The 25602-nt window shown below is 48.8% G+C and overlaps 1 protein-coding gene across 1 annotated transcript in view; it reads right to left on the reverse strand.

The window, feature by feature from the left end:
* BSN (bassoon presynaptic cytomatrix protein) overlaps positions 1-19477 on the reverse strand; it is a 78187-nt gene extending 58710 nt beyond the window's left edge. Inside the window, exon 1 of the mRNA XM_042236202.2 lies at positions 19278-19477. Within this exon, the coding sequence (XP_042092136.1) occupies positions 19278-19477 (200 nt within the window). The remainder of the gene's footprint in view (positions 1-19277) is intronic.
* Between the last annotated feature and the right edge of the window lie 6125 nt (positions 19478-25602).

Genomic DNA, 25602 nt, shown 5'->3' on the forward strand with positions numbered 1-25602 from the left:
TATATAGAATCAGTATACAATACCTAACTATATATAATTACAAACATATATACATCTAGAAACAGAGTGCCAGAATACATGAAACAAACACTGACAGAATTAAAGGGAAAAACAGAAAATTCAACAATAATTGGAGATTTCAATACCTTTTTTTTTTTAATTGTTTGGTTGCACTGTGTGGCTTGCAGGATTTTATTCCTCAATCAGGGACTGAATACAGGCCCTTGGTAGTGAAAGTGCAAGTCCTAATCACTGGACCACCAGGAAATTTCCTTCCATACCCTATTAACCAAGGATAGACTAACCAGGCAGAAAATCAACAAGAAAACAGACTTGAACACACTGTAAACCAACTAGAACCAACAGGCATCTATGAAACACCCTGCCCAACAATGCAGAATGCACTCTTCTCAAGCGCACATGGAACATTCTACAGGTCAGACCATAAAACAAGCCTCAACGAATTTAAAAGACACGAAATCATAAAAAGGATGTTCTCTGAACACAACATACAAAGAATTAAATTAGAAATCAATAGCAGAAAGAAATTTAGGGAATTCATAAGTAACTACAACTTATACAACATACTCCTAAATAGCCAGTGGGTCAAAGAAGAAATCACAAGGGAAATTAGAAAATCAATCAGAAAGAAAGATAATGACACACGTGGGCAAGGATGCAGAAAAAAGGAACCATCATTTACTGCTTGTTGGAATGTAAAATGGTGCAGTTACTTTAGAAAAGAGTCCAATAGTTCTCCAAATGTTACACGTAAAGCTATCAAATGACCCAGCAATTTTACTCCTAGGAATTCATCCAAAATAATTTAAAACATATGTCTACAGAAAAATTTGTACTCATACATTCATAACAGGATTATTCATAATAGCCAAAGCCAAAAAGTGGAAACAACCCAAATGTCCATGAGCCGATGAGGGAATAAAATTTGGTAGATCCATATAAGGGCATATTACTGGGCAGTAAAAAGGACATGGGACATCATGGAGGAACCCTGAACACATGCTAAGTGAAATAAGTCTGACACAAAAAACCACAATTGCATGATTCTATTTAATCATGAAATGTTCAAAGTAGACAAATCTATAGACACAAATAGTATAATAGGTTATTGGCTGCCTGACCCTAGGGGCGGGAAAAAATAACAAGTGACTGTTAATGGATGTGAGATTTCTTTTGGGGGTGATGAAAATGTTTTAAACTTAGATTATAGCTTTTGTGATACAACTCTGTTCTAAAAACCATTGAATGGTACACTTAAAATTGGGTGGATTTTATAGTATGTGAATTATAACTTAGAAAAGGATTTCAAAATAGTACCCTCAAATACACAATATTCATTTCAAAATTATAAGCATGCGCTATTGTGCTAATGTATTAAGCATTCACAAAATCAGAAAATAAAAAGTAATATTTAAAGAAAAATCTTGGCTGATGAAATACATAATGGCTTCACTGCCTTTCATTCACTGGGAGTCAGATCACAAACACCATCACCCCCAGCACCATCACGCTCTCAGCTCACTCAGTGTGCCAGACTGGCCCTTTACATAATTGACCTCCTAACAACCACGCAGGGTGGGTATTATCATTTCCATTTTTTTCCAATGAGAAGACTGAAGATTAAAAAAACAAAGCAGTAGGGATCTCCCTGGTGGTCCAGTTGTTAAGATTCCATGCTTCCAATGCAGAGGGCACGGGTTCAATCCCTAGTTGGGGAACTAGGATCCCGTAGGCTGCGTGGGCAAAAAATAAAGAAACAAAGCAGCTTAAGGGCACCAGAAAAACAGACAGCAAGGCTGGGTCCTGGCCTAAGAACTGCTGCCTCTCCAAGCCCCACTCTCAAAGTCCCAATCCTTAAAACTAAGTGCCTGGGCTTCCCTGGTGGCTCAGCGGGAGCAATCACCTGTTATGCGGGAGACACAGATTCCATCCCTGATCCGGGAAGATCCCACATGCCGTGGAGCAGCTAAGCCCATTCGCCACAAGTACTGAGCTGGTGCTCTAGACCCGGGAGCCACAAGGATGGAGCCCCACGTGTTGCAACTACTGAAGCCTGAGCGCCCTAGCACCTGTGCTCTGCAGCGAGAGCAGCCACTGCAGTGAGGAGCCCACTCACGGAAGCTAGAGAGCGGCCCATGCTCACACCGGAGAGACTGCAGTGAGGAGCCCACTCACGGCAACTAGAGAGAGGCCCCTGCTCACACCGGAGAGGGCCCCTGCAGCAACAGACACCTAGCACGCCCAAAAAAACAGAGCTGCACGAAAAAGATACACGCCTCAGCAGAAACATACCAAGGCAAGTTTCTAGGAAACATGCCTCCTGTTTGCTTGGCATTTCATAGGAGATTAAAATTTTAGTTCCTGGTAGGATAGAATTTGAGTAAAACCTCAGGGGAAAAATTCTTGTGATTTATTTAGCTGGACATTGAAGTTTCATGTTCCTGAAGCAAATTTAGAGGCAAAAGCCTCTGCAAGCAGTGAGGAAACCAGCAAAGCAAAGAAGAAATTTGGGAGGAGGACACGATTAATAGGCAACAGTAAGGACTGCCTAGAATGGTACTTAGCATGTAGCATGTGCTCAATAAATATTTACTGAATAAATGACCTCAAGTACATTCTGTCCTGGAGTGGAGGTCTGACCCAACATGGAGCTGCATTTAAAAACCTTCAAATTTCAAACATCAAAACTCTTAGTGGGAAGAGGTTAGACAGTTGGAGTCCACCCTCCATCAGATTTGGGGTTGGGTCTCTGCAGGGGCATGGGCAGTGTGTACTCATACAGGCCACCAGGGGGACCAAGAAGAAACCCAAGATGCTGGCACAGGTGAGTCCTCACGCTGTAGGCGGCCCTGCCCTGCAAGCAGTCTTCTACTCAGATGACTGAACAGTGCAACCTGCAAAAGGTATGAAGAGAGAAAGGGAATTCACACCACATGTCAGGGAAGAAAAAGGAACTTTGCAGGGACCTCTGCATCCAGGAGACAGCCCTAGCTGGCAAAACAGACCAGAACCCCGAAACTCTCTGAAGCTCGGAGGCAGAGCCTCAGGGTCAAGGCCACTGTTGCAGTCCTGCAGGCTGCTGCTCTAGCTCATGCTACCCTCAAAGGCTGAGCAGTTAGGTGTCCTACTAGACAAAGGTCTGGTAGCTTGCCTGGAGATATGCCTGGGACCCCAAAAGGCACAAGGATTACTCCCATTCATGAAGGGACAAGGTGACAATAGGTTATCTAGGGCCCAAACTGCTGATTCTTTGTAAAGTGGGAGGGTAGGAAGAAATGTTCCTCACACTGTTCTGTGGGGAGGGCGGGAAAAGCTGGCTGCAGCACAACATATTCAATGTGATCCCATTTCTTTAAAAAAAAAAAAAAAAAAGTACGTGTGTTGATCTTCTAGTGGCCAGTGGAGGGGGTGGGCGGATTCAAGATGGCAGATGGTGAAGGAGCCACAGCACAGTGGAGAAAGATGCAGGAGCCCCGGCCAGCGCGGTGGACGCAGTTGGCAGTGGCGGCAGCCGCAGCAGGCCAGGTGATCCTGGAAGCCCCAGCAGCTCAGGCCCTGGCACCCTAGGAACTCTGGGTGATCCTAAGGCCCTGGCATCACAGGAGAGGAAGATGCCATAGCCTGTGGCACCCCCCCAGATAGAACAGGTACCCAGGTGTATATACCAAGGGTCCATGTAACGTAGTGCTCCAATTCAAGCTTCACTGTTCCTTTGCTACGACCCATGGAGGTGGAGATCACCCACCAGTTTCTGACTCCAAATGGTTAACTCTGAGGGACAGTTCAGATGTAGCTCCATGTGAATGGCTGAAAACCCTAGTCAACTCCAAATTTCCCATCCCTTCCTGTCTTGACCAGCTTTCTCTGATGGTGCAGAGCTTTGTGGCCTATTTTTTTTGTGAAGCCTTAGCAGGGAAAAAGAGAGCTGAGTCTAACTCCATGCCCCTCCCAGAGAGCACATCCTTCCCCAGGGCACTGATTTCTGGATTAGCTGCCACTTTATTGTTGCAGCCAAACATTCTGCCTGTCCAGAGGGGGCACAAGGTTTGTTTGGTGAGTAAATGTTTGTTACTAGAGAAAATAACACTGAGCTATTTTTAAAAAGTGTGTGTGTATGTGTGTGTACACAACAGATTCAAGAATATAAATACTTGGAGAAAGATCTTAGAAGTATAGACAGAAAAGCAATAATGCTAGAAAGCGAAACAGAAGTTTTACTCAATACATGATTGGATGGTTTGAAGGTTTACATCAAAAATATATTCAGTCTTACTTATATAATTTTTAATTAATTCCAGAAGAGTCTCATCAACAAAATTAAAACTCAGAATGACCTGGATATATCAGGAGGAGGGAGAGTAACATAAAAAAGGGAAGCCAAGAAAAAGCCCAGGAACAGAGACAGAAAACAAGCCTCACTGGCAACAGGAGTCCTGCTCAGGCAAGATCTCCAAGAAGCAAGCGGGCAGCAGGATCCAAAGAAGACCCTTCCTGCAAGGTTCCTTCCCAAAGTCCCTGCTGAGGGTCCAGCCCATTCCTGGGGCCCCCACTATGTCTGGGATGAAAGCGTAGTAAACTTGCTCTCCATGTCCCAGTCATGCTAAGCAAGCACACAGTCAGCACCTTGGTCAGTGGTATCACGGTGGAAATCACCCCAGGCAGGCTTTCCTGCCCCCCCCCCCCCCCCCCCCCCGCCACCCTCCCTGCCTCTCCTTCTGGGGTCAGTCCTGGGGAGGGGGAGTGGGAGATGGGGAGGCAGGGTCTCTGTTCCATCTGTCTGGAGGCCTGGCCTTGGCTTCCCAAAGGTGTGACTTGTGATGTGGGTGTCTGAAGAGGCTCACCTTGAAGCCAAAGTTGCAAGAAGGCCTCCCTGGGAGCACTGTCACAAGCTGATAAGGCTGATGAGAGCTAGTGGGCTTGCTCCAGAGAACCCTTGCTGCACACCTGCTTAAAAAAGGGAAACTGGCAGCATCCTTAGGGGAGATTCCAACAGGACAGACCAAGGGTTCAACTCTAAGAGAAACACCTGGGCCCACCCAGAAGCTTCTCCACAGGGAGGCCATGATTCACCACGGCCTGCCCTGAGCCCCATCCCTCCCCAGCACTTCTCACTCCTTTCTCTGAACTAGGTGGCTCTGGCTGAGTCCCTCATGCTCACTTGGACTGTGGGGGTCCAAGTAGGCTGACTACTGCATTTCCTCTGTGAATCTGAAGCCTGCACAGACCCAGATTCACCGCGGGATTAATAAAGGCTTGTTGAATGAACAAACACTGAACAAAAATAAATAATGAACAATAACGTGGGACAAAGAAACAGCATTCTCAGGATGGGAATCATTTGAGAGCAAAGCCTTCCCTGGGGATAAACCAGGGCCTCTGGAGAAATCAATTTGTCAGGGGAGAGTGTTGGTGCTGCATAGATCCTAGGTGTCTACACCTACCTCCCAAGACAGGTCATGGGATAGTAACTAGAATGCTTTATCAGAATCGTTTATACGGCTGTGGGTCTTAATCTGAAGGCTGTGCATGCCACAAGATCCTGGAGCTTGTGGGCTTGTTCACAAGGGCCCCCCTGCATCCACGCCAGCACATGAGACGACTGAACCGTCTCTGTGCTTGCTCCCGACTGCACCCTGAGGTCTGGCACGGAGTGAGTGCATACAAGACTGAGCTGTTCGGAGGAGTCTGCGGCAGAGGCCTTGCCCTGAACTCCATCTAGTGGGGGCTGGGCTTTTCTCTCTGGCCCTGGAGCTTTATATCACCAGGCCACCCTGAGATTGCAACTGGCTCCCCAACCTGAGCCCACTCTACCCTGGGGCAGAGAGGGTACCAAGCAGGCCAGTCCTGCACTCTAGTAGATGTCTGATCCCTTTGCTGGACACACAAGAGTCTCCTTATCTGGAGTGGCCATGGAGACTTCCTGACCCTGTCCCACACCACAGTCCAGCCTTCCTGGAGTTTATGAACACAAGGGAGGGTCAAGAGGGAAAAGTGATACTCTCCCTACAGCGAGAGGGTGTTCTCTGTGGCTCTGGTGGTCTGGGCTTCAGAGCCAACCAGCAATGAATTCTGAGAGCCTATGGTACGGGCCAGGACTTTCAAGTAAACTGTCAGGTCTGAGGCTCAAATTCTGTATCTGCTTTAGCAGCTTTTTGTGAAAATGAGCAGGATGGACCACAGTCCTCTCTGCATCCTCTGAGCATCTCTCAGAGGGCAGAGACCATACCTTCAATCAAGTTTAATTCAAAGATGCTCTGTAGCAGGAAACAGGGATGCTAATCTACCTGTTCATCTTTATATCCTCAGCCCTGGGCAGGAACCGGGCACCGGCTGGTATTTAATGCCAGGCCTCTTGTGAGTGCTTTCATTTCTAGCATTTCATTTGACAAAGTAAATGCTTGTAGAGCTAAATATGCTTGACTTGCCCTCTTGGAACTCCAGTACTGCCTCAATTTATTCCTCTTCCTTATCTCTTACCCCGAGTGCTTGTAGGAACCAGATGGCATTAATATTAAAGCATTTGCAGGTAAAATGCTGCTTTATTTTTTTACCCCAGACCAGACTTAACGACCCCACTGCCTACCTAACATCTCTCCTGGATGCCCCTAAAACACAAGCTGTCCTGAAACAAAATCCTGATCTTAGACCCATCCTTGTTGCCGCCAGTGTACACAGACACTCAGGCCAAAACTCAGGGGCCCTCCTGACTCCTCTCTTTTTCTAAATTCACAGTCAACTCTCCAGCCACCCAGCTGACTCTACATCCAGAATCTATTCAGAAGCTGAGCACTTTCCAGCACTCTCAGCCCCCTCCCCACTCCCCATCACCCTCTCCTCATCCTCATCCAGTGACTATTCTCTCACACCTGAATACTGTCCAAACCCCTCACTAGCTCCCAGCTTCCGCCTCTGCCCCTCAAACTTGGCAACACAGAGAAAAATATGCATTTACCATTTTGTTTCCACATCCAACAGGAAACTATCCTATAGGTACACTGGAAAAAACACAATGTATCCGATAGATACACTGGTAAAGTATCCCATAGACACGCTGTAAAAACACAAATGACATACGCATCAGGTTTCTCACTGTGGTGCACTTTGTAAGAGCAAAAGACTGGACACAGGCTGATGTTCATGGATTAACCACGGCATGACCGCGTGCTAGAGCAGTGCACACGTGGAAAAAGGAATCAGGAGGGTTTCTGTATTCTGCTAGGAAATGATCTTCAGGAGACATTAAGTGAAAAAAAGGCAAAGTATAGCACAGTGTTTAGGGTTTGTTGACTCACATATAGAAAAGAAATGCATTTTTCCCTTACATTTTCAAAGAGAAACAATCTAATAAAAAATGGTTTCTTATCAGGGAAGGCAGAGAACAAGGTGGAAGGGAACAAGATGGAACTAGCCCTCTCTCAGTACCCCTTGTTTTATTTGGAATCACATGAAAGTTGTACACAATTTTAAGGAAATTAAGTGGAAAAGAAAAAATAGGGTAGATGGCATTGTTCTTCAACCTTTACTTTCCCTGGTTCTCTGCTCCTTACCATGTGACTCTGCAATTTTTCCCACTAGAGGTGCAGTATATTTTTCCAGCTGCAGTAGACTCTATTTTTGAAAAAAATCTCAGCAAGATTTCCAGTCTCATATGCTCTTTTTTTTTTTTTTTTTTTTGGCCAAGCCACATGGCATGCAGGATCTTAGTTCCTTGACCAGGGATGGAATTCATGTCCCCTGCAGTGGAAGCACAGAGTCCTAACCTCTAGACCACCAGGGAATTCCCTCATATATGCTCTTATAAAACCTGGATACTCTCAATCAAGAGATGGAGTCTGTCTCCCCCTCTTAAATCTGGGCAGGACTTTGTGACTGCACCAATGAATGGAACGTGGCAGAAGTAACAACGCGTCTTTTGAGATTAGGTAATAAAGAAAGTGGGCTTCCTTGGTGGCTTTCCAACAGGGAAAGGCAGGCTTTCCTGCCTGCCAAGGAGGAAATACACAGTTTGATTCCTGGGTTGGGAAGATCCCCTGGAGAAGGAAATGGCAACCCACTCCAGTATTCTTGCCTAGAGAATTCCATGGACAGAGGAGCCTGGTGAGCTACAGTCTATGGAGTCACAAGAGATGGACATGACTCAGCAACTAAACGACAGCAATAAAGGCAGCACAGCCTCTACCTGCTTCCTTTCTCAGGGCACCTTGGAACCCAGGAACCATTTTGCGAGGAAGCTCAATCTAGTCTGCATGGGGAAGTACTGAGGGCCCCAGCTAATAGCCAGCATAAGCTGTAAGACACAGTAATGATGAAGACATGTCAAATGATTCCAGTCCGCAGCCTTCAAGTCTTCCAGCTGAAGATCCAGACACTGTAGAGCTGAGATAACCAGCCCTCTGTTCTCTGCCTCAATTTCTGACCTACAGAATCTGTGAGTAAAGTAATGATGTTTTATACCACTAACTTTTGGGGTAATTTGTTATATCGCCATTGTAACTACAGTACCACACCTTGATGTTGGGCTTAACTATAAATTACTTTGACTCAAGAAATACTCGTGGATGTGTCATTCTAAGCAGTGGCTTGGAACGTGTGTGTACGGTTAGGCATGCCCTCCTATGCATCTGCCATCACCACGGGAAACACGCCCTGGCCAGCCTGCTATCTGAGGAGGATGGGAGACACATGGAGCAGGCCTGGACTCACCTGCAGCCTGGAGTCCAGCCTAAAGCAGTGAATTCTAGCCAGCAGGCAAACTTAAAAAAAAAAACAAAAAACTGCTTTTGAAGCCACTGAGTTTGGTTGATTTATTGTGCAGTATGACAGTAGCAACAGATAAGTGATCAAAAAGCAATCTCTACAAGCTGAACACAAACTGGAAAAACAAACTTAATTGCATATCCTCTTAATAGCATAACTAGACAGAGAAGAATCATTTATAATAACTCTAGAACACAAACTTTGACTACAAATTCCTAAAAAGATATACGCTAAGGACAAAAGAAACCACAAGGGAATCTTAAACTACACTCATTACTATTAAGTGAAGTCACTTAGTCGTGTCAGACTCTTTGCGACCGCATGGACTATAGCCTACCAGGCTCATTAGTATTACTGCTAGTAAAAATATCTATATTATTATTTTGAAACAAGCACATACATATATATATATATAGCAGTCTATATATATGCAAGATTTGTTTGCATTCTGATGTGAAAGAACAAACTCTAAAATATCATTTTTGGAAATCACATTTTTCTCTGAACTCCCCCAGACATATATAAATAAAAATCCATCTTTTCTCTCACTAAAAAAAAGAAAAGTTTAATTTAAAAAATTAAAAATAAAGAGTCATTTTTGAGATAATCAAGGAAAACTGAACATGGACTAGGTATTAGGTTATATTAAGAATTTACTAACTTTGTTGTCTTTGATAATGTCACTGGATGAAAATAAAAATATCTTTTAACTATTAGAGGTACATCCTAAAGTATTTATGACTCAAATGATATGTTAGGATTTTTATTGAAAATACTCCAGCCAAAAAAAAGGTGGGAGGAAAATACATGAAACAAGTTGGCAAAACATTGATCATTGCTGATGCTGGGTGATGGGTTCATAGGAGGGAGTTCACCCTGTCATCTTTTCTCCTTTTATGTGTGTCTAAAACTCATCTTCAGAGCATCTGCTGTCCCAGGGACATCTAACCTACAGAGCCAAAGGCCAAGGCACCCTAAAGAGCGGCCAGCATGACCCGGCCACCAGGGAAGCACAAGCCTGCACCGGGTCTGCCATGGCAAAGGTGCCGGCAGTGGCGGCCTCTCCATTCGAGCCCTGACTCTGCCACCATCCTCAGCTGGCACTGCTCCGAACCCAAGCCGGCAAGGCTGTGGCCTCTAGACTCAACACTGGCCACTCAAGAGCAGACAAAGGGGTTTGGAAAGTGGGCTCTAGGGGCCATAGGAAGGGGAGAAGTTCTCATAACATAATTACAGAAACAATGACTGCCTTAGTTATTACCCCAATTCAGAGGTAAGAATCAGGATCCAAAAGAGGTCTCACTAGGTTGCAGGGGATCTCTAAGTGCGACCAGAGAAGTCATGCCCGGGGCCCCTGCAGAACCCCCAAAGATTCACACTCAGGTCGCACAAGCCCAGGAAGGAGGGAACCCAGCCTTCACGATGAGATGCCCAGAATGAGGCTGGACAACCATGGGGTGCAGTGCCACGGAGCACTCGGGAAGGTGTAGGGTGTTGTTTTCAGGCTACGTGAGCCAAGGCGCCTCATCCTCAGGCTGCGTCACTCACAGTCCACGTGACCTGCTGAGCCCTGTTCTCTGAGCCTCCCTGGCCCCAGGATCTGACAGCCCTGGGTGGACAGCCCAGGTCAGCAAGGGTCCCAGAGCCACTTCCCAGCCACGGGAGCTGGAGAAGTCATCTCGAGAGAGGACTGGGGTTGAGGAGGTGAGAGCATCGTGCGATCCTGCCAAATCTGTAGCAGGTAAGTCAGTGGGGCCAGAGGGCGGAGCCAGGACCAAGAGGACGGGAGGTGCAAGGAGACCCGAAAAGGGAGAGAACTTCCCAACACGGGGGTCATCTGCCTGGGTGGGAGCAAAGGCCTGGACCACTGGGGAAGTCATGCCAAGGCGGAGCTCCTACCTCTGGGGAACATGGAAGCCGCCGTCCTGGCATCCCTCAGGGGTTTAATTAGATGCTCAAAACAAAAGGAGGACAGAGCAAACATACCAGGTGCTGAAGCTCAAGCATGCTCCTGAAGGAAGCAGCCTCATAGGCCAGACCTTGACATTAGAGGAGACCTGGCCTGAGCCCACAGAACCCACGCAGCTGCAGGAGAAACTGCAGAGAGGGCCACATCCAGCTCCTCGCTCTACAAGTGGAGGAAGCCGAACAGCTGCCTGACTGGAGAGGCCAAAACTAGGGTCTCCTTCAGGCCAGCCCCTTCCACGGCCCCCTCCCCCACCACGAAGGGTTTGCCAACCCCTGCCCCCCGGGGAATTCATGAGCACACAGGCTGCGCCAGAGCTCCTGTGGAATGTGGAGGGGACAACACTCAGGAGGTGAGCCGTCGAGCACAGCTGGGGAGAGGGCGCCGGCAGCAGGCTCTGCCGGCCCGGCTGGGCGCCTTGCTGGCCGCCGGCAGAGCCAGTAGGAGGCCGTCAGCTTTTCAAGAGCCCCTGCTTACCAGGAGCGACCAAGTGGCAAGGCGGGAGCCAGTCCCCCTCCTGGCTCCTGGCTTGATTGTGAAGTCATTTTGTCCACTCCGGAAGATCTCCGGGCCACAATGGGAGAGCAATCCTCTTCATTTAAAGCTCTTCTAATTAACCTAAAGGCGCCAGTTGGACTTGTTTTCTCTACTCTGTGAAGCTGAACAGCGGGAAGCTTCCCCTTTCCTTTTCAATCATCTCACAGAAATAAGCTGTCAGAGGTGGAGGGGACTTCGGAGATTAGTTAAATTTCTCAGTTTACAGATGGAAAAAACACAAGGACCAAGCCCACAGGTATAGTCCATTTCAGGCAAGGTCAGGACTCGTTACAACCTGAGTTTCTGACCCCTCTTTCCTGCCGCCCAGGAAGTCTCCACTGTTCTTCATCCCCTACCCCACCCTACCCTCTCCTTTGCTCAAATGTCCTACTTCCAGATCTCTTCCCTGTCCTCAAAGCCCTCGCCATCCTCTTGCTAAATTTTCCATCTTCTGAGAGCAGGAGGCAGGGAAGTGACGTGGTTCTCCAGCTGTGCTCAGTGTATGGCATTTGGGTTTGCTAAAGTCAGCGAAGCTGGCTTTTCTTCTGAATCTCTCATGTTAGACCTTTGGAGCTCCCAACAGAGTAAGTCAGTGCTGTGAATGTGTTTTGTAAGCTGTAAAACATCATACAAATATGTGCTCTACTATTTTAGAAGATAAAATGATACAACCCCTTTTCATGGTGCGCTCTTTCCCCTTACCTCTGTGAGACAAAGGCAGGAGCGAACTCTAATTTAGGGAAGGCGAGGGAAAAGATCTGAACTGAAGTGTCTCTTTCTCTCCCACCACACTGTGAGCCCCTCGAGGGCAGAGCCCACCTCCTGAGCTTCTTTTTCCTCTCATTTCACCCAGGGATAGGCATCTGATAGGTGTTGAGCAAAGGTTTCCAGATACATGGATGAACTTCACTTTAAAGTCCTCCTACTTCTAAGTAGAATTTAACTGTAGAAATTCCTCACATATATGACTCCTCATATCCACTCCCATATATGAAAAGTGCAGACAACCCTGATTACCTACCAGCACACACAAATGTATCCAGTATACAGATGTGCCTACCGGCATATTTCCTTACCTCTCCTTTCTTTCAAAGCACCCAATGTCTTACTGGTTCTTCCAGCATCCTTGGGGGGACAGCCCCCTCCCTGAGCCTGGGGCAGTGGAGAGCTTGGGCTCCTCTGGGTACAAGCAGCGGTGCCAGATGGGACCAGGCCCAGTGGCCCCTTGTGTGAGCTGCTGGACAATCTGTGGAGGCTCTGTGATCTCCTCAGTGGTTGAGACCAAGCCCTTCTACAACACCTTAGGGAAAATCTCATCCTCACCTTTGGCCCTGACAGTAGTCTCACCATTTCAGAAGTAGCCAGGTCCCTCCAAAGAAATCTGGATTTGACCCCAAGGGTGACATACAATGCCCTGGAGACTCGCAATATGCTTCCAGGTGAGCCTCTTCTTAAAAAGAAGTGAGGATACCAGGTAAGAGATGTCTGCTTGAGCAAAGTTCTCTTAAGAACCCTAGATGCCCCTAACAGCAAAGTACAGGAAGGAGAGAGCAGCCTGGGTGCCCAAGGCATAGCACAGGGGAATCGGAACATGCACCTTGGCTCCATCCCACAGGCCCAGCTGTCCCACAGGCTCAAGGATAAGATATTGGGCTCAGAGAATACCAGAAGGGGACAGGCTCCCGCCAGAGGCCCAATCCACAGCAGGGGGGTCACCAGAATTCCATCTCCCTGAACACAGGCCAGGGTCCCAAGTCATCCCCCAGCTTCGACCAGCTCCCACCACCGCACTGGTGAATGGAGATGGCAGATGGCCCTGTTGGAAAGAAGCCTGAGCAAGTCCTCCAGAGGCAGGACTAATACCCACATGACATACTCAGGCATCAACTGAGATGGGAGTCCCCACAGCTGGAGTGTCCACTGAGGCCTGGCTGACCAGGAGGGCCTCCAATCTTAGTGTGACACTCAGCCCATGCTGCAGGCATGCAGGTCTCCGCTCACCATTTCACCATTTTAAAAAAGTGAATCCCTGGACAGGAAAGGCAAGTAAGGCCAGGACAGACAGAACCCGCGGGAGCTCCATGGCCAGGTAGGTGGAGTGAGGAATGTGCGCACGTTCAGTTGCTCAGTCGTGTCCGACTCTTTGTGATCCCATGGACTGTAGCCCGCCAGGCTCCTCTGTCCATGGGGATCCTGCCAGCAAGAATACTAGGGTGGACAGCCATTTCCTACTCAAGGGGATCTCCTGACCCAGGGATTGAACCGGTGTCTGATGCATTGGCAGGCAGATTCTTTACCGAAGAGCCACCTGGGAAGCCCAGTGTGAGGAATAAGTGTGTGTAAAACACCTAGAGGAATGACTGTGATGGAGCAGGCACCCAGCAAGGGTAGTTGTAACTGTTACGACAGCTTTGCCAGCCTACCTCCACAGTCAGCCCCAACTCACAGCACACAGGCCACAGGCTCCAGGAACAGATTCTCCCCAAGTAACCCACACATAGCAAGGTCTATCCCTCCCCGCCTCCATCAGACAAGGGGAAAGGGGCCCACTGAAATGTGCAGGACCTAGCAGAAGAGGGAGGATTTACTGAAGCCCCAAATCTTATCTCCTGGCAGCTACTTATACATATATAAAATACACATACAGGGAAGGCTCCACCTGTGATGCTGGGGTGAAAAGGCATGACCTAGGGGGTCCGCAAGCTTTGACTTCTTAAACTCAGAACCAAACCTACTCGGTGGAAGAACTTTAGAAAAAGAATGGAAAAATGACCCATGGAATCGATCTTTGTTCTCAAACTAGTCCAAAGTCTGGATCTTCTTTCAACGAACTCCTAGCCGCTTCCAATCGGAAGTGCTCAACAAACTTTCTTAAAAAGCTAGGATTTCTTGGCCAAAAAACCCCTGATGCGATTCTGAATGCCTTCTGGATGTAATTCCCCATTTTGAGGAAAAATATGGGACAGGGGAACATCTTAAATGACACCACAGGGATACAATCAGCATAATCCAGAATATGAGTGTGTGTGTATGTGTGTGTATGTGAAACCACAGGAAAAACCACACAATCGTAAATCACAAGCGGAACTTACAGATTTAAAGAAACTAAAGAGACGTAGCAAACAAATGCTATGTGCAGACCTCGTTCAGATTACAATTCAAACAGACCATTATAAAAATAAATTAATAAAATAATCCAAAAAAACTGAACCCTGATGGAATATTCCCTGAGGTTAAGAAGAGATTGTTACCCTCTTTAGATGTAATCATGGTGCTGTGGTAATGTTTATGCTGCTGCTCCTGCTAAGTTGCTTCAGTCGTGTTCGACTCTGTGCGACCCTATAAACGGCAGCCCACCAGGCTCCCCCATCCCTGGGATTCTCCAGGCAAGAACACTGGAGTGGGTTGCCATTTCCTTCTCCAATGCGTGAAAGTGAAAAGTGAAAGTGAAGTCGCTCAGTCGTGTCCGACTCGTAGCTACCCCATGGACTGCAGCCTGCCAGGCTCCTCCGTCCATGGGATTTTCCAGGCAAGAGTACTGGAGTGGCTTGCCATTACTTTCTCCAGGTAATGTTTATACAAAGCCCTTATTTCCTTTCTTTTTCACCTCACCATGCAGCATGCCAGAGCTTAGTTTCCCGTGAGCACATGCTGAAGTCACTTCAGTTGTGTCCAGCTCTTTGTAACCCCATGGACTGTAGCTCACCAGGCTCCTCTGTCCAGGGGATTCTCCAGGCAAGAATACAGAAGTGGGTTGCCATGCCCTCCTCCAAGGGATCTTCCCAACCCAGGAATCAAATCTGCATCTCTTACGTCTCCTGCATTGGCAGGTGGGTTCTTTACCACTAGTAGCACTGGGGAAGCCCCTTAGATCCCCGACCAGGGATCACACCTGTGTCCCCTGCATTGGGAGCATGAAGTCTTAACGACTGGACCACCAGGAAAGTCCCCAAAGCCCTTATTTCTTAGAAATATACACTGAAACATTGATGATGAAATGTTTGAATATCTGGAAGATGCTTCCATTGAAGATGCTTTAAGTAGAGTAAGGGAGATAGATAAACTTGATCAGCTGTGAGTTGATGGCTGTGGCTGGGCAGTGGGAACATGGCAGTTCATTAACTTATTTTCTCTACTTTTATGAATGTGTGTTTGAAATTTTCCATAATAAAAAAAAACTTTAAATAAAATAGACTTTCTCTCCCTAACAAATCCATAGCTTTTTTTTTTTTTTTTTTTTTTTGGACCTATGGCATATTGTCAGTCTTACCAAGGCTACAAATAGCTATATTATCAAAACTGCCCCTCTCTCCCAGGCAAGAAATGCAAAAATGGCTTCCCTCTTAGGGTAAGTTTTTGACATCATCACCATCCAGATATTAGGGTCACTTTAGCACAAACTCCATGACATGTCCTCCATGAGAATCCAGTGGCCTAACATAATCTCTAAATGTTAAAGGCCCATTATTTCTAAACCTAATAATTGTATCCTTTCTTTCTGGCCTTACAAATTAATCCCAGATTTTTCTAGAGCCTGACTGTTAGCTGATATAGTATAACAAGTCTGGCTAATCTCAGACCAGAGATACTTTGCCTGACAAACCTAGTTACTCGTTCATTAATGTATCTTTGAGATATAATTATGGCAAACCTATCTTGAGAAAGGAACTCTGGGTATGGTTCTCAGGGCAGCCTCGCCTACCTTCCCACAAATGCCCAGGCTCTCTGTACCCAGCTGCACTGGGCTCAAGATGTCTCCCTGACATATGGTCTGGAAATGAGTGACAGCTCAGCACTGATCACTGATTTCAATGGGGTAACAAGGAGGAGCCTTATGTGGCTTGTCGCAGTTTTTCACACCCCTGCACTCAGCCCCAGTCTCTGCCTGTGTAAACCATGTGCCTCATGTCATTTCTTCCTCTCTCTACCTCTCAGGGCCACCTCCCTCACTTTCCCAAGCAGACTTGGGATTCTCCTTCTTTTGAAGCCTGGCTCTGCCTCTCTACTCTTCTCACTTGACAACCCTTCTATAAGCATTACCTATTGAATGCTCCTCAGACACTGAGATGCCTGCAGGGTCACTCCTAGGATCCTTCCGTATTCTCCAAGAGTTCTTCAAGAGCTTTCTGACCAACCAGACTGTGAGGTGCTGGAGGCCAGGGGAGCATTATGTATCCTTCAAGATCCTCCACAAAGCTCAGCACAGTGCTTGCTCTTGACACTGGTAAATATACCTTGCTTGACTGACTAAAGATCAGTTTGCAAATGTCAAAGCTCTGCAAGTCCACAGAGCTGGTGTCAATTAACCACGTGGCCACTGGTCTACATGGCTTCTTTGTGCAATTTTTTTAAGGTGCTTTCTGGAGTACTGATAAAGTTTCTCTTGAACTGGTTTGTGTACAGGTAAAAACCCCGTCAACTCGGGACCTTCACTGAACATCAGCCATTCAGCCATAAAATGAACTGAATGAATGAATAACTGAAAGGTGCCCCTTCCCGCAGGAAGATGCAGCCCACACCAAGGCATAGAACCTGGAGCCTGAGACAGAGTGCCTGATCTGGCACTCCTCAGGGAAGGCACAACCTATGTAACTGCGCATGTGACCCTGGGACCAGGAGCAGAGAGCCCTGCCTTGAGAGACTCTCTGATGCCCAAAGTGCCATATCATCCAAACAGGTTAAGAGGCAGCACTATGGGTGTGGCAGACTGCTACTCACAGGGTTCTAGCCGAGCTCTTCAGCCTCAAATGGTGAAGGTGGCCCCTTGCAGGGCCCAAGTCAGCTCAGTATGAGGAGGAAAAGACTAATTCAGCCTGAGGTGACAAGGGGTAATACAGCAACAAGAAAGAGCCAGGAGTTCAGTCCCCCAGAGCCTCAGTTCCATTCCCCTCTGGGGTCAGTAAAATGGTCTTCCCCTTACCTGACCCTCCACCTATCTCTATTCACCATGTAATTCCCCCAAATTCACAAGCTGGCTTGAAAGTATGCCAATGCTCTTTCCCAAATGCCCAGAAGCACATGCCACAGGGTTTTTTCTCCATCAATGGGCCAATCTGTTCAGCAGCATCTCAGAACAGAACTTGCTAAATTTGGCATTAGGTACCTGAGACGCTGGGTGAGAGGAAGTGAAGCTATACAGCTGCTGAAGGAGAGACATATCATGGAGGTGCGGCTTGGCTGAGGTGCCCAGACAAGCGAATATCAGCTGGAAGAGTAAACCCCATCTCCTAAGGACCTCCAATCCCCAGCTTTGGTGACAAATAGCCAGCTCACCCTCTGAGCTTGATAGCTGTAGGACCATAGCTAAACAGGCCCGTGTGTATGCACTGCCTACAGCCAAGAGCAAAATTACATGACTGCTAAATCCAGCAGGAGCCCATGATTCTCTACCCCACAGTGGTTCATGGGTCTGCCCTGTAGTAGAACACGTAGACAGGGGGTAGAAATGAAATACTGAAAAGGATTATGAATAGACACTAGCCTCTTCCTGTCTCTTTGAGTTGTCCAAGTCTTTCTAAATTTTCATATGCTTGCCTCTGCAACATCAGATAAATGGCAGGCAGAGTAGCCTGCTTGGTTACCAGAAGGGAAATGTCGAGTTTCCCATATAGAGAACTCCCAATAACAAGGTGTTTTTCCACACAGCTGTAGAGGCTTTCCCCTGGAGGGAGTGCTCTAAAGCCTGAGTGAGCCTCCCTCGAGCTAAAACTCAAAGAGCAGCTCAACACGCAGCAAAATGGACAGTATTTGCAGTGCTAAGAACTGTGTGCTCCACAACCGCATTACTGAAAAAGCTAATGTAAAATGGGCAAATTCCCCCTCTAAAAGGGATGGTCACAAGCTGGCTTGTCTGCGGCAGGTTTCAGGCTACCGAGCGCTTTTCATTACCATTAACTGTCTAAGAAACGATTTCTGAGAAAATAAGCCCATGAGAGGCACAGCTGGGCAGCTGAAGAAGCAAAAATTATGCTCCCTTACAGTTTGTGGGACACACAGAAAAACCAAGGCAACATTTATCAGCAGACTCACATGGATCCAAAGCACACCCCAGCTTTGCTACTCCCTGGGTCTATCTGCTGTGAAGATAACGCCTTCCATTTTATCTTGTCGTCTCTTAGCTTTCCTGAGTTTTCAGTTGACTGATTTACTATATATTGGCATTTCCTTCCACTGCATTTACGCCACTTAATTGTTTATAGGACCATCACGTGCATTTTAAACAGCTGGTTTCATAGTATTTGATCAGATATGTTCTGTTTAAAACATGTCACTGATTTGAGGTAGGACTCTAGATCATGAGGCAACAGAACATATTTGGTTCTAGATGATTCAACAGCATTTTTGCTTCACCTCAAAGTGTTTCACTAAACCATGGTGAAAGCACATGACCCTGTTAGTACTGTTGAGCCTAAATAAGTACCTTTTGGCGTCCGGTTCCCCTCCTCCAAAGATTTTAGCTACGAAATGCCTGAGGAAAGCGCATGACCAAGTTCATGGTTCAACTATTTCCACATCTTTCTGCTCCTCACAGTGACACTTATCCTCCCTGACAGCCACTCCCATTGTGCTCTTTCCTCGGCCCAACACAATGGACACAGGCAGATACCAGCAGACAGGGAGGACGTTTTCCATCCCATTGCTCCCCAGTGCGGAGGGACCAGGCTGAGGTTACATAAGCCCCTCCTTAGCCCAGCATTGGGGTGAAGAGAATTTGGGGTTCGTGACGAAGTCACGGTCTGCAGGCCCGGACTGACCCTGTGCTCAGCATCGTGCTTTACACTGAGGCAGGGCGGCTGTAAAGGGAGGGCCGCGTCGCGGGACCACCCTCCCTCATGCCACCCCCTCAAACCAGCTGGGTTCAAAGTGTGGCCGGACGTCCGACCTCGCTGTCCAGACTAGACCGTAGGGTCGTGGGCCCCGGCACTGGCCTCCGCCTCAGACTACACACTCCCGTGCCCTCCTGCTCCCGCCCCCGGGAGCTGTGCCGCGCGCTTACCTGCCCTGACCACCCCCAGGCCCGGGGCCTGGACCCGAGGGTCCGGCGGTCGCCCGCGCCCCGCCTGTCGCCGGGAGCTGTCCTCCGCCTGCCAGTGCTGAAGGCGGCTTCCCGGCACCGGGGCCCGGGCCGGGGCCGGAGCCTCCGGGCGGCAGCGGCCCGTCGCCAGCGCCGCCCTCCAGGCTGGCCTCGTTGCCCATGGCGGGCAGGCGGGCGGGCGGGGTCGGGGTCGCACTGGGCCCGGGCCGGCGGCTCCCGGGCGACTCTCACACGCTCCGCTCCGCCGCCGCCGCCGCCGCCATCTCCCAGCTCGGCTAGCGCCGCCGCCTGCCACTGCGCATGCGCGGCTCGTGTGCCCCTCTCCGCACACGCCCCCCCCTTCCACGCGTGCGCGCGCTCCCGCAGGCCTCTGAAGTCTTTAGTCCACGAGCCTGAGGCTGGATCGCCGGATTCAGCCGCCGGCGCCGGCGCATGCGCCCTCCGAGCCGGCGGGTACTACCAGGCGTGTGCCGCGAGGGTTGGTAGGAGCGTCCCGCCTACCTAGGATTGGAGAGACACGGACAACTAGACGGGTCCGTGGGGGCGTCACTCAGTGCCCTGTCTTGGAGCCAGTGGGGCTTTCTCGGGGAACTTGGGCGTGGGAGCTCTCATTGGGTAACTTCAGTGTCCCAGCTTTTGGCAGACTTTGTGGGAACTGGCCTCAGAGAGGGGACGCCGAGTGTGGCGTTAAAGGATGTTTAGGAGTTGGAAACGCTAATGAACAAAGAGTGTTCAGAGGTACAATGTCATGGAAGGACGGAGATTTTGATATAGGGCTGTTTATGAGGTTCTCAAAGGCTAGCTGGGGAGTGAAGACTTTATACAGGTGGGGCAGTGCAACCATCTGGGATTCAGGTCCAGGCTTAGTCCCAGGAGATGAGAACCTCAAAAAAGTGTCCCTGGGAAAGGTGGACGGTGTGTCAGGGTTGGCCTGAAGCCAGATGGAAAGCTGCCTCAGTAGGCCCTCGAACAGTGACCTTGGGGGTGGGGAGGGGCAAGAGTTGATACTTCTTGGAGGTTTTGAACTGTGGTTCCCAGGGAATGTCAGATGAGGGGCTGCAGGCTGCCTCTGCATGGACCTGAGAGCTTACCCATTACGTTTCCCGCACCTCACTATTACAGACTTCAGTGCTTGCCTTCTATTCTGACTCCTTGCTTCTCACACAAACCTGCGTTTTCCTGAGGGAGATTATTTCTTAGAAGATATCCCAACCTATTCCTGGCTTCATAAATCGCAGCTGTGTAGAGGAACTTAAGTAAACTTGGACATATTTTACAAACTCATCTAATTCTCCTAATGATGGAAGTGAAAAGTGAAAGTGTTAGTCGTTCAGTCTTGTCCAACTCTTTGTGACCCATGGACTGTAGCGTGCCAGGCTCCTCTGCCCATGCAATTCTCCAGGCAAGAATACCCTTCTTGCCCTTCTCCAGGGGATCTTCCCAACCCAAGGACTGAACCTAGGTCTCCTGCATTGCAGGCAGATTCTTTACTGTCTGAACCACCAGGGAAACCTAATGATGGAAAATATATCAAATGGCATGTCAGCAGTTCTAACCTGACCTGGTATAATCCAGGGATTCCTATGAACTGATAACCAGATGGACAGACCTTAGCTGGGCCTTCCCGTGCACACTGATCTGCTCCCTATGACCTCTAGGATGGAGTTTCCATGAAGCCTGGATTGCTGACTTGACTACCTGACTCTGACTGCCTGGAATAATAAGAGCCTCTCTGCCCATGTTATGATGGTCTTCACTGTGTTTCCTCCTGTGTTTCAGTCATCTTTGTGTCTGGTGAGTATGTGTATCTAGGCTCCTCAAGGATCCACACCTCAGCCCTGCCACTTTCCAGATGGGACCTTGGCAACTGACTTAAACTCACCAAGCCTCCATGTCCTAACCTGCAAAGTTATAATACTAGCCCCCTCTAATGTGAGGGATTGTGAGAGTGGAGTGGCTGATACAAATAAAACACAAGAACAAGGGCCTGGTGTACACATGACCAAATTTATTATTAGTTGTCTCTCTGGTGGATGGTCTGGGATTTGGAGAATTTGTGCCACACCTTTTCTCCTGGGTAAGAACATGTACACAGGCACTATGAGCAGGCCAGTGACCTGACCTTGGCCTGACCCAGGCCCTTCCGGCTTCACAGACACCAGTCAGTGGACTCCTTGAAAGTGGGGGAGAAAAGGATGTTTGTTTTTGTAAAAGCCATAAGAGCTATGGCTTCCCATAGATTTAAATCAACGTGCCCCTGGTTCCAGTGGGGGTAATTAGCCCTACCTGGGCAGCGGACCTGGGGAGTTGCCCTCGTCAGAGTGGATTGTTGGCTGTTAGCAGACCTCCAGGGTCTCTGCTGCCTTGGTAACAAAAACCACAGTGCAGTGGAGACCTGGAAGTGTGAGTTAGTGGTTCCCCTGCCCTCCTTTCCAACTGCCAATCTCACTTCCTCCGAGAAACATCTGCAGGAACATGCCTGCCGTGTCCACATCCACCCCTCACATTTGGCCCAGGGACTCCTGCTGGCCAAGGGATGGCGCTGGCCTCTGGTGGTCTGGGGCTCTGACTCAGTCTCTGGTTTTTATTCACTGTTCCAGGAGTTGTTTCCTTCCTTCTGACTTAGAGTCGGGGCTCTTCAAGAGCAGGACATTGTCTGGCTTGCCCTTCAGCAGGGCTTCGGGGATGCTGGTTGGGCTGAGTTCTCTAGGCAGCTCCGGGCATTTCTCTCACTGGCACTTCCAAGGGCTTCACCAACCACCAGGCTAAAAGGACCCCAGAGGGACCTTTGAATTTAGCTCCTGCATCACTGTGTATGGGTTATTCACTTCGTGAATAACAGGGACAGTGCTGAGGTTGTGCCCAAAGTGTCTCCTGCTGGAGGGGTCATAGATGAGCTACCTATACTAACTAGAATTCACTAGGCTTGACTTCATGACAAGTGAATGCACAAATCTCTTTAGTTCAGTTCAGTTCAGTCGCTCAGTCATGTCTGACTCTTTGCGACCCCATGAATCGCAGCACGCCAGGCCTCCCTGTCCATCACCATCTCCCAGAGTTCACTCAGAATCACGTCCATCGAGTCCATGATGCCATCCAGCCATCTCATCCTCGGTCATCCCCTTTTCCTCCTGCCCCCAATCCCTCCCAGCATCAGAGTCTTTTCCAATGAGTCAACTCTTTGCATGAGGTGGCCAAAGTACTGGAGCTTCAGCTTTAGCATCATTCCTTCCAAAGAAATCCCAGGGTTGATCTCCTTCAGAATGGACTGGTTAGATCTCCTTGCAGTCCAAGGGACTCTCAAGAGTCTTCTCCAACACCACAGCTCAAAAGCATCAATTCTTCGGCACTCAGCCTTCTTCACAGTCCAACTCTCACATCCATACATGACCACAGGAAAAACCATAGCCTTGACTAGATGGACCTTAGTCGGCCAAGTAATGTCTCTGCTTTTGAATATACTATCTAGGTTGGTCATAACTTTCCTTCCAAGGAGTAAGCATCTTTTAATTTCATGGCTGCAATCACCATCTGCAGTGATTTTGGAGCCCAAAAAAATAGTCTGACACTGTTTCTACTGTTTTCCCATCTATTTCCCATGAAGTGATGGGACCGGATGCCATAATCTCTAAGTATATACAAACCAGCAGTTGGGATGTCTGGTACCATTTCCTCCTGGGTCCAGCTGGTGCCCAGTCAGGGACAGGATGGACCTGGAGCCCCTACAGAAGTTTCCAAGCCCCCTAAACTTCACTTGCCAAAGGCATTTTCTTCCCACTTTGATGTGACATATGACCCACAGCAGTCATTTTGGAGAAAGCCCAGATGGGAGGAGAATCAGTCTACATGCCAAAATAGAACTGATGGACGGACACACGTCCACTGACTTCTCCAGCCTGTGCTCTCAAACACTGATAAGAGACCAGAAGGAAAATGTAACTGGGGGTGGGGGGGGGACATCTATCCAGGTAGAAAAAGGCCTCTTCAGAGCCAGCTTGGTGCTGGAGTTTGTGGAAATGATTAGTCATTGGGAGGCAAATCTTGAAAGCATGAAGAGATGCAAGGCCTTGGGACCTGCACCCGGATGCCAGCTGGGCCATGGGTGAGGCACTATGCAGGCGAGCCCAGGCACAGGAGGGGCAGCGTGCAAACTCTGAGGCTTTCCTGCTTCCCCACAGACCCCAGTTCACCCCAGGCCGCTACTTTCAGCATGGTGACCTCCACAGGGAGGCTCAGGAGGCAAAGATGAAGATGCCAACGGTGGTGGCGAGGAATGACAAACTTTGCCAGCAAGAAGAGCATGGAGGTGGGAGGGAATGAGGATGGCTGGCTGAGGACAGTTCTGGATGGCACGGTGCCATGGGCTGTGGACTGTTCCCGAGAGAAAGACTGGGAGAGCCAGCTCCCGGGGTCTCCTGACCACTCTGCTCTTCCGTTTTGTTGTAGCGCTGCCGAGGCCTGTCTCACCTCCCAGGGAGAAGCCACTCAGGAAACTGGATCCCTGTCTGCATTCCTCCACTGGGATGGAAAAACAGGACTGAGAGAAAAGAAGGAAGGAAGCACGACGAAACAGAAGGTTTCCCTCCTGGCTGAGGTTTGTCAGCACCACCCACCAACACGAGCAATAAGGCAGCTCCCCAAGCAAGCCGCAGGCTAGTATGCGGCTACAAATAAGAAACCCGACCAATCTGTGTCCTGCTCAGCAGCCCGTTCGGGCTGGCCAGGACACTGTTGCTTGTGTCCTAGGTTCTTCAGATGAGCCATGCCTTTGGTAGAGTAGGAAAAGGGGGCAAAACTGAAAGGTATAGAACTTGCTGGAGGCCTTGTCTGCCTAATTCCTTTCCTGTTGCGCTGTGCGAATCTTTACGTGCATTCTGTGAAAAGAGCCAGGGGAAAAAAAAATCATCATAAACGTTTATCACCAACCTAGCCCCACCGCCCATGCAGTGCTCCCAAGAAAGCTCATTAAGCCCCATTGCTATTAGAGTTATGTGCTTCCAAAGGCTTGTTGTGACAAGAAAAAAATAACGAAGACATGCTTTTGCCAAGTTGTAAGTGCCCAAGTCAAAACACGCTGCTTTTCCTTGTCCCTCTGCCTTCGCTCAGACAAGCCTCCAGGCTGGCTTTGTGGATCTCATTCATGCATACCCGCATACTTATCCTCCTTCAGCCAGTGCCAAGCCTATATTTACTCAGTACCAGGCCCAGTGAAGACTAAGGGACCTTCCCTCAAGGAGTTCAGTTTGCAGAATGGGAGAGACAAGCACATAAACGGTTTCCTGTAAACTATAGAAAATACTATCTCAATCCCCATTGCAATCCTTCCCACTAGGATTCTAGTTTCCATGGAGTTGCCTCCACCTACCTCTGTCCCACAGGTGCGGAGGTAAGGGGTGGGGAACAGACCCAGGTGGCAAGTCATGTCTCTCCTGACGAACCCATGTGCCTGGAGCAAGGCAACAGAGGTTCAGACATGACTTGGACAGTTCACGGGAAAGGGACAGTTAGCTCAGCCCCTTCATCAGACTCAGTTCCAGTCTTCAGGGAAGTCTTTTAAAGAGAACCCTATCTCGTGAGACTCTGTGGCTCTTCTACTGCAAATCGAAGCCCATTATTGAGAATTACCCTTTACCACCAGGGATTTCATAGGACATAGCTATGCTCTGCACTGAGCTTTGTCTTTTCCTGGTCAGAGTGGATTAACATAGGGTTGGTTTGTCCAGGAAGCTTTCAGGAGTCACTGGAACAGTTCCTGCCTTCTAGGAAAAATAGAATAGCGCAGGTCAGTGAAACAAAACCCTTTTGACAAGTAGAAGGGTCCACAATCCCTTAGGCCTCTTCCAGGATGGACGATTTCAATTTCACTAAATTCAATGTAGTTAAATTTCAGTTCAGTTTGGCACTTTCGAGCCCTAGGACAAAAACAGCATCACACTAGGCCCCAGGGATGCAGCAAAAACTAAGGCCGTTGAGCCCATACTACGCTCACTGAAGCTGCAGTCTCCAAGTCTGGCCTTTGCCTGCTGCTCAAACCAGGCCCTGATTCTGGAAGCCCTGACTGCTGGCCCTCCGTGCAGGGACCGCTGGCATCCCCTGTAGCCCTGCGTGTAGCCAAAGCAGACTCGACCAGGCGAGGGCTGAAGTCACACACAGGTCTCCCCAGGTTCTGGGGTGGGGAGCAGCAGGTGTCAGTTGTACAGAAGCATCTGGGTTACTACCGCTAGTTATGTACTGATAACTGCCCCAGTTGGCAGACCCGGCATGGACATCAGCTCTCCCAGGTGGT

This window comes from Ovis aries, chromosome 19 (assembly GCF_016772045.2).
Source record: "Ovis aries strain OAR_USU_Benz2616 breed Rambouillet chromosome 19, ARS-UI_Ramb_v3.0, whole genome shotgun sequence".
NCBI lineage: Eukaryota > Metazoa > Chordata > Mammalia > Artiodactyla > Bovidae > Ovis > Ovis aries.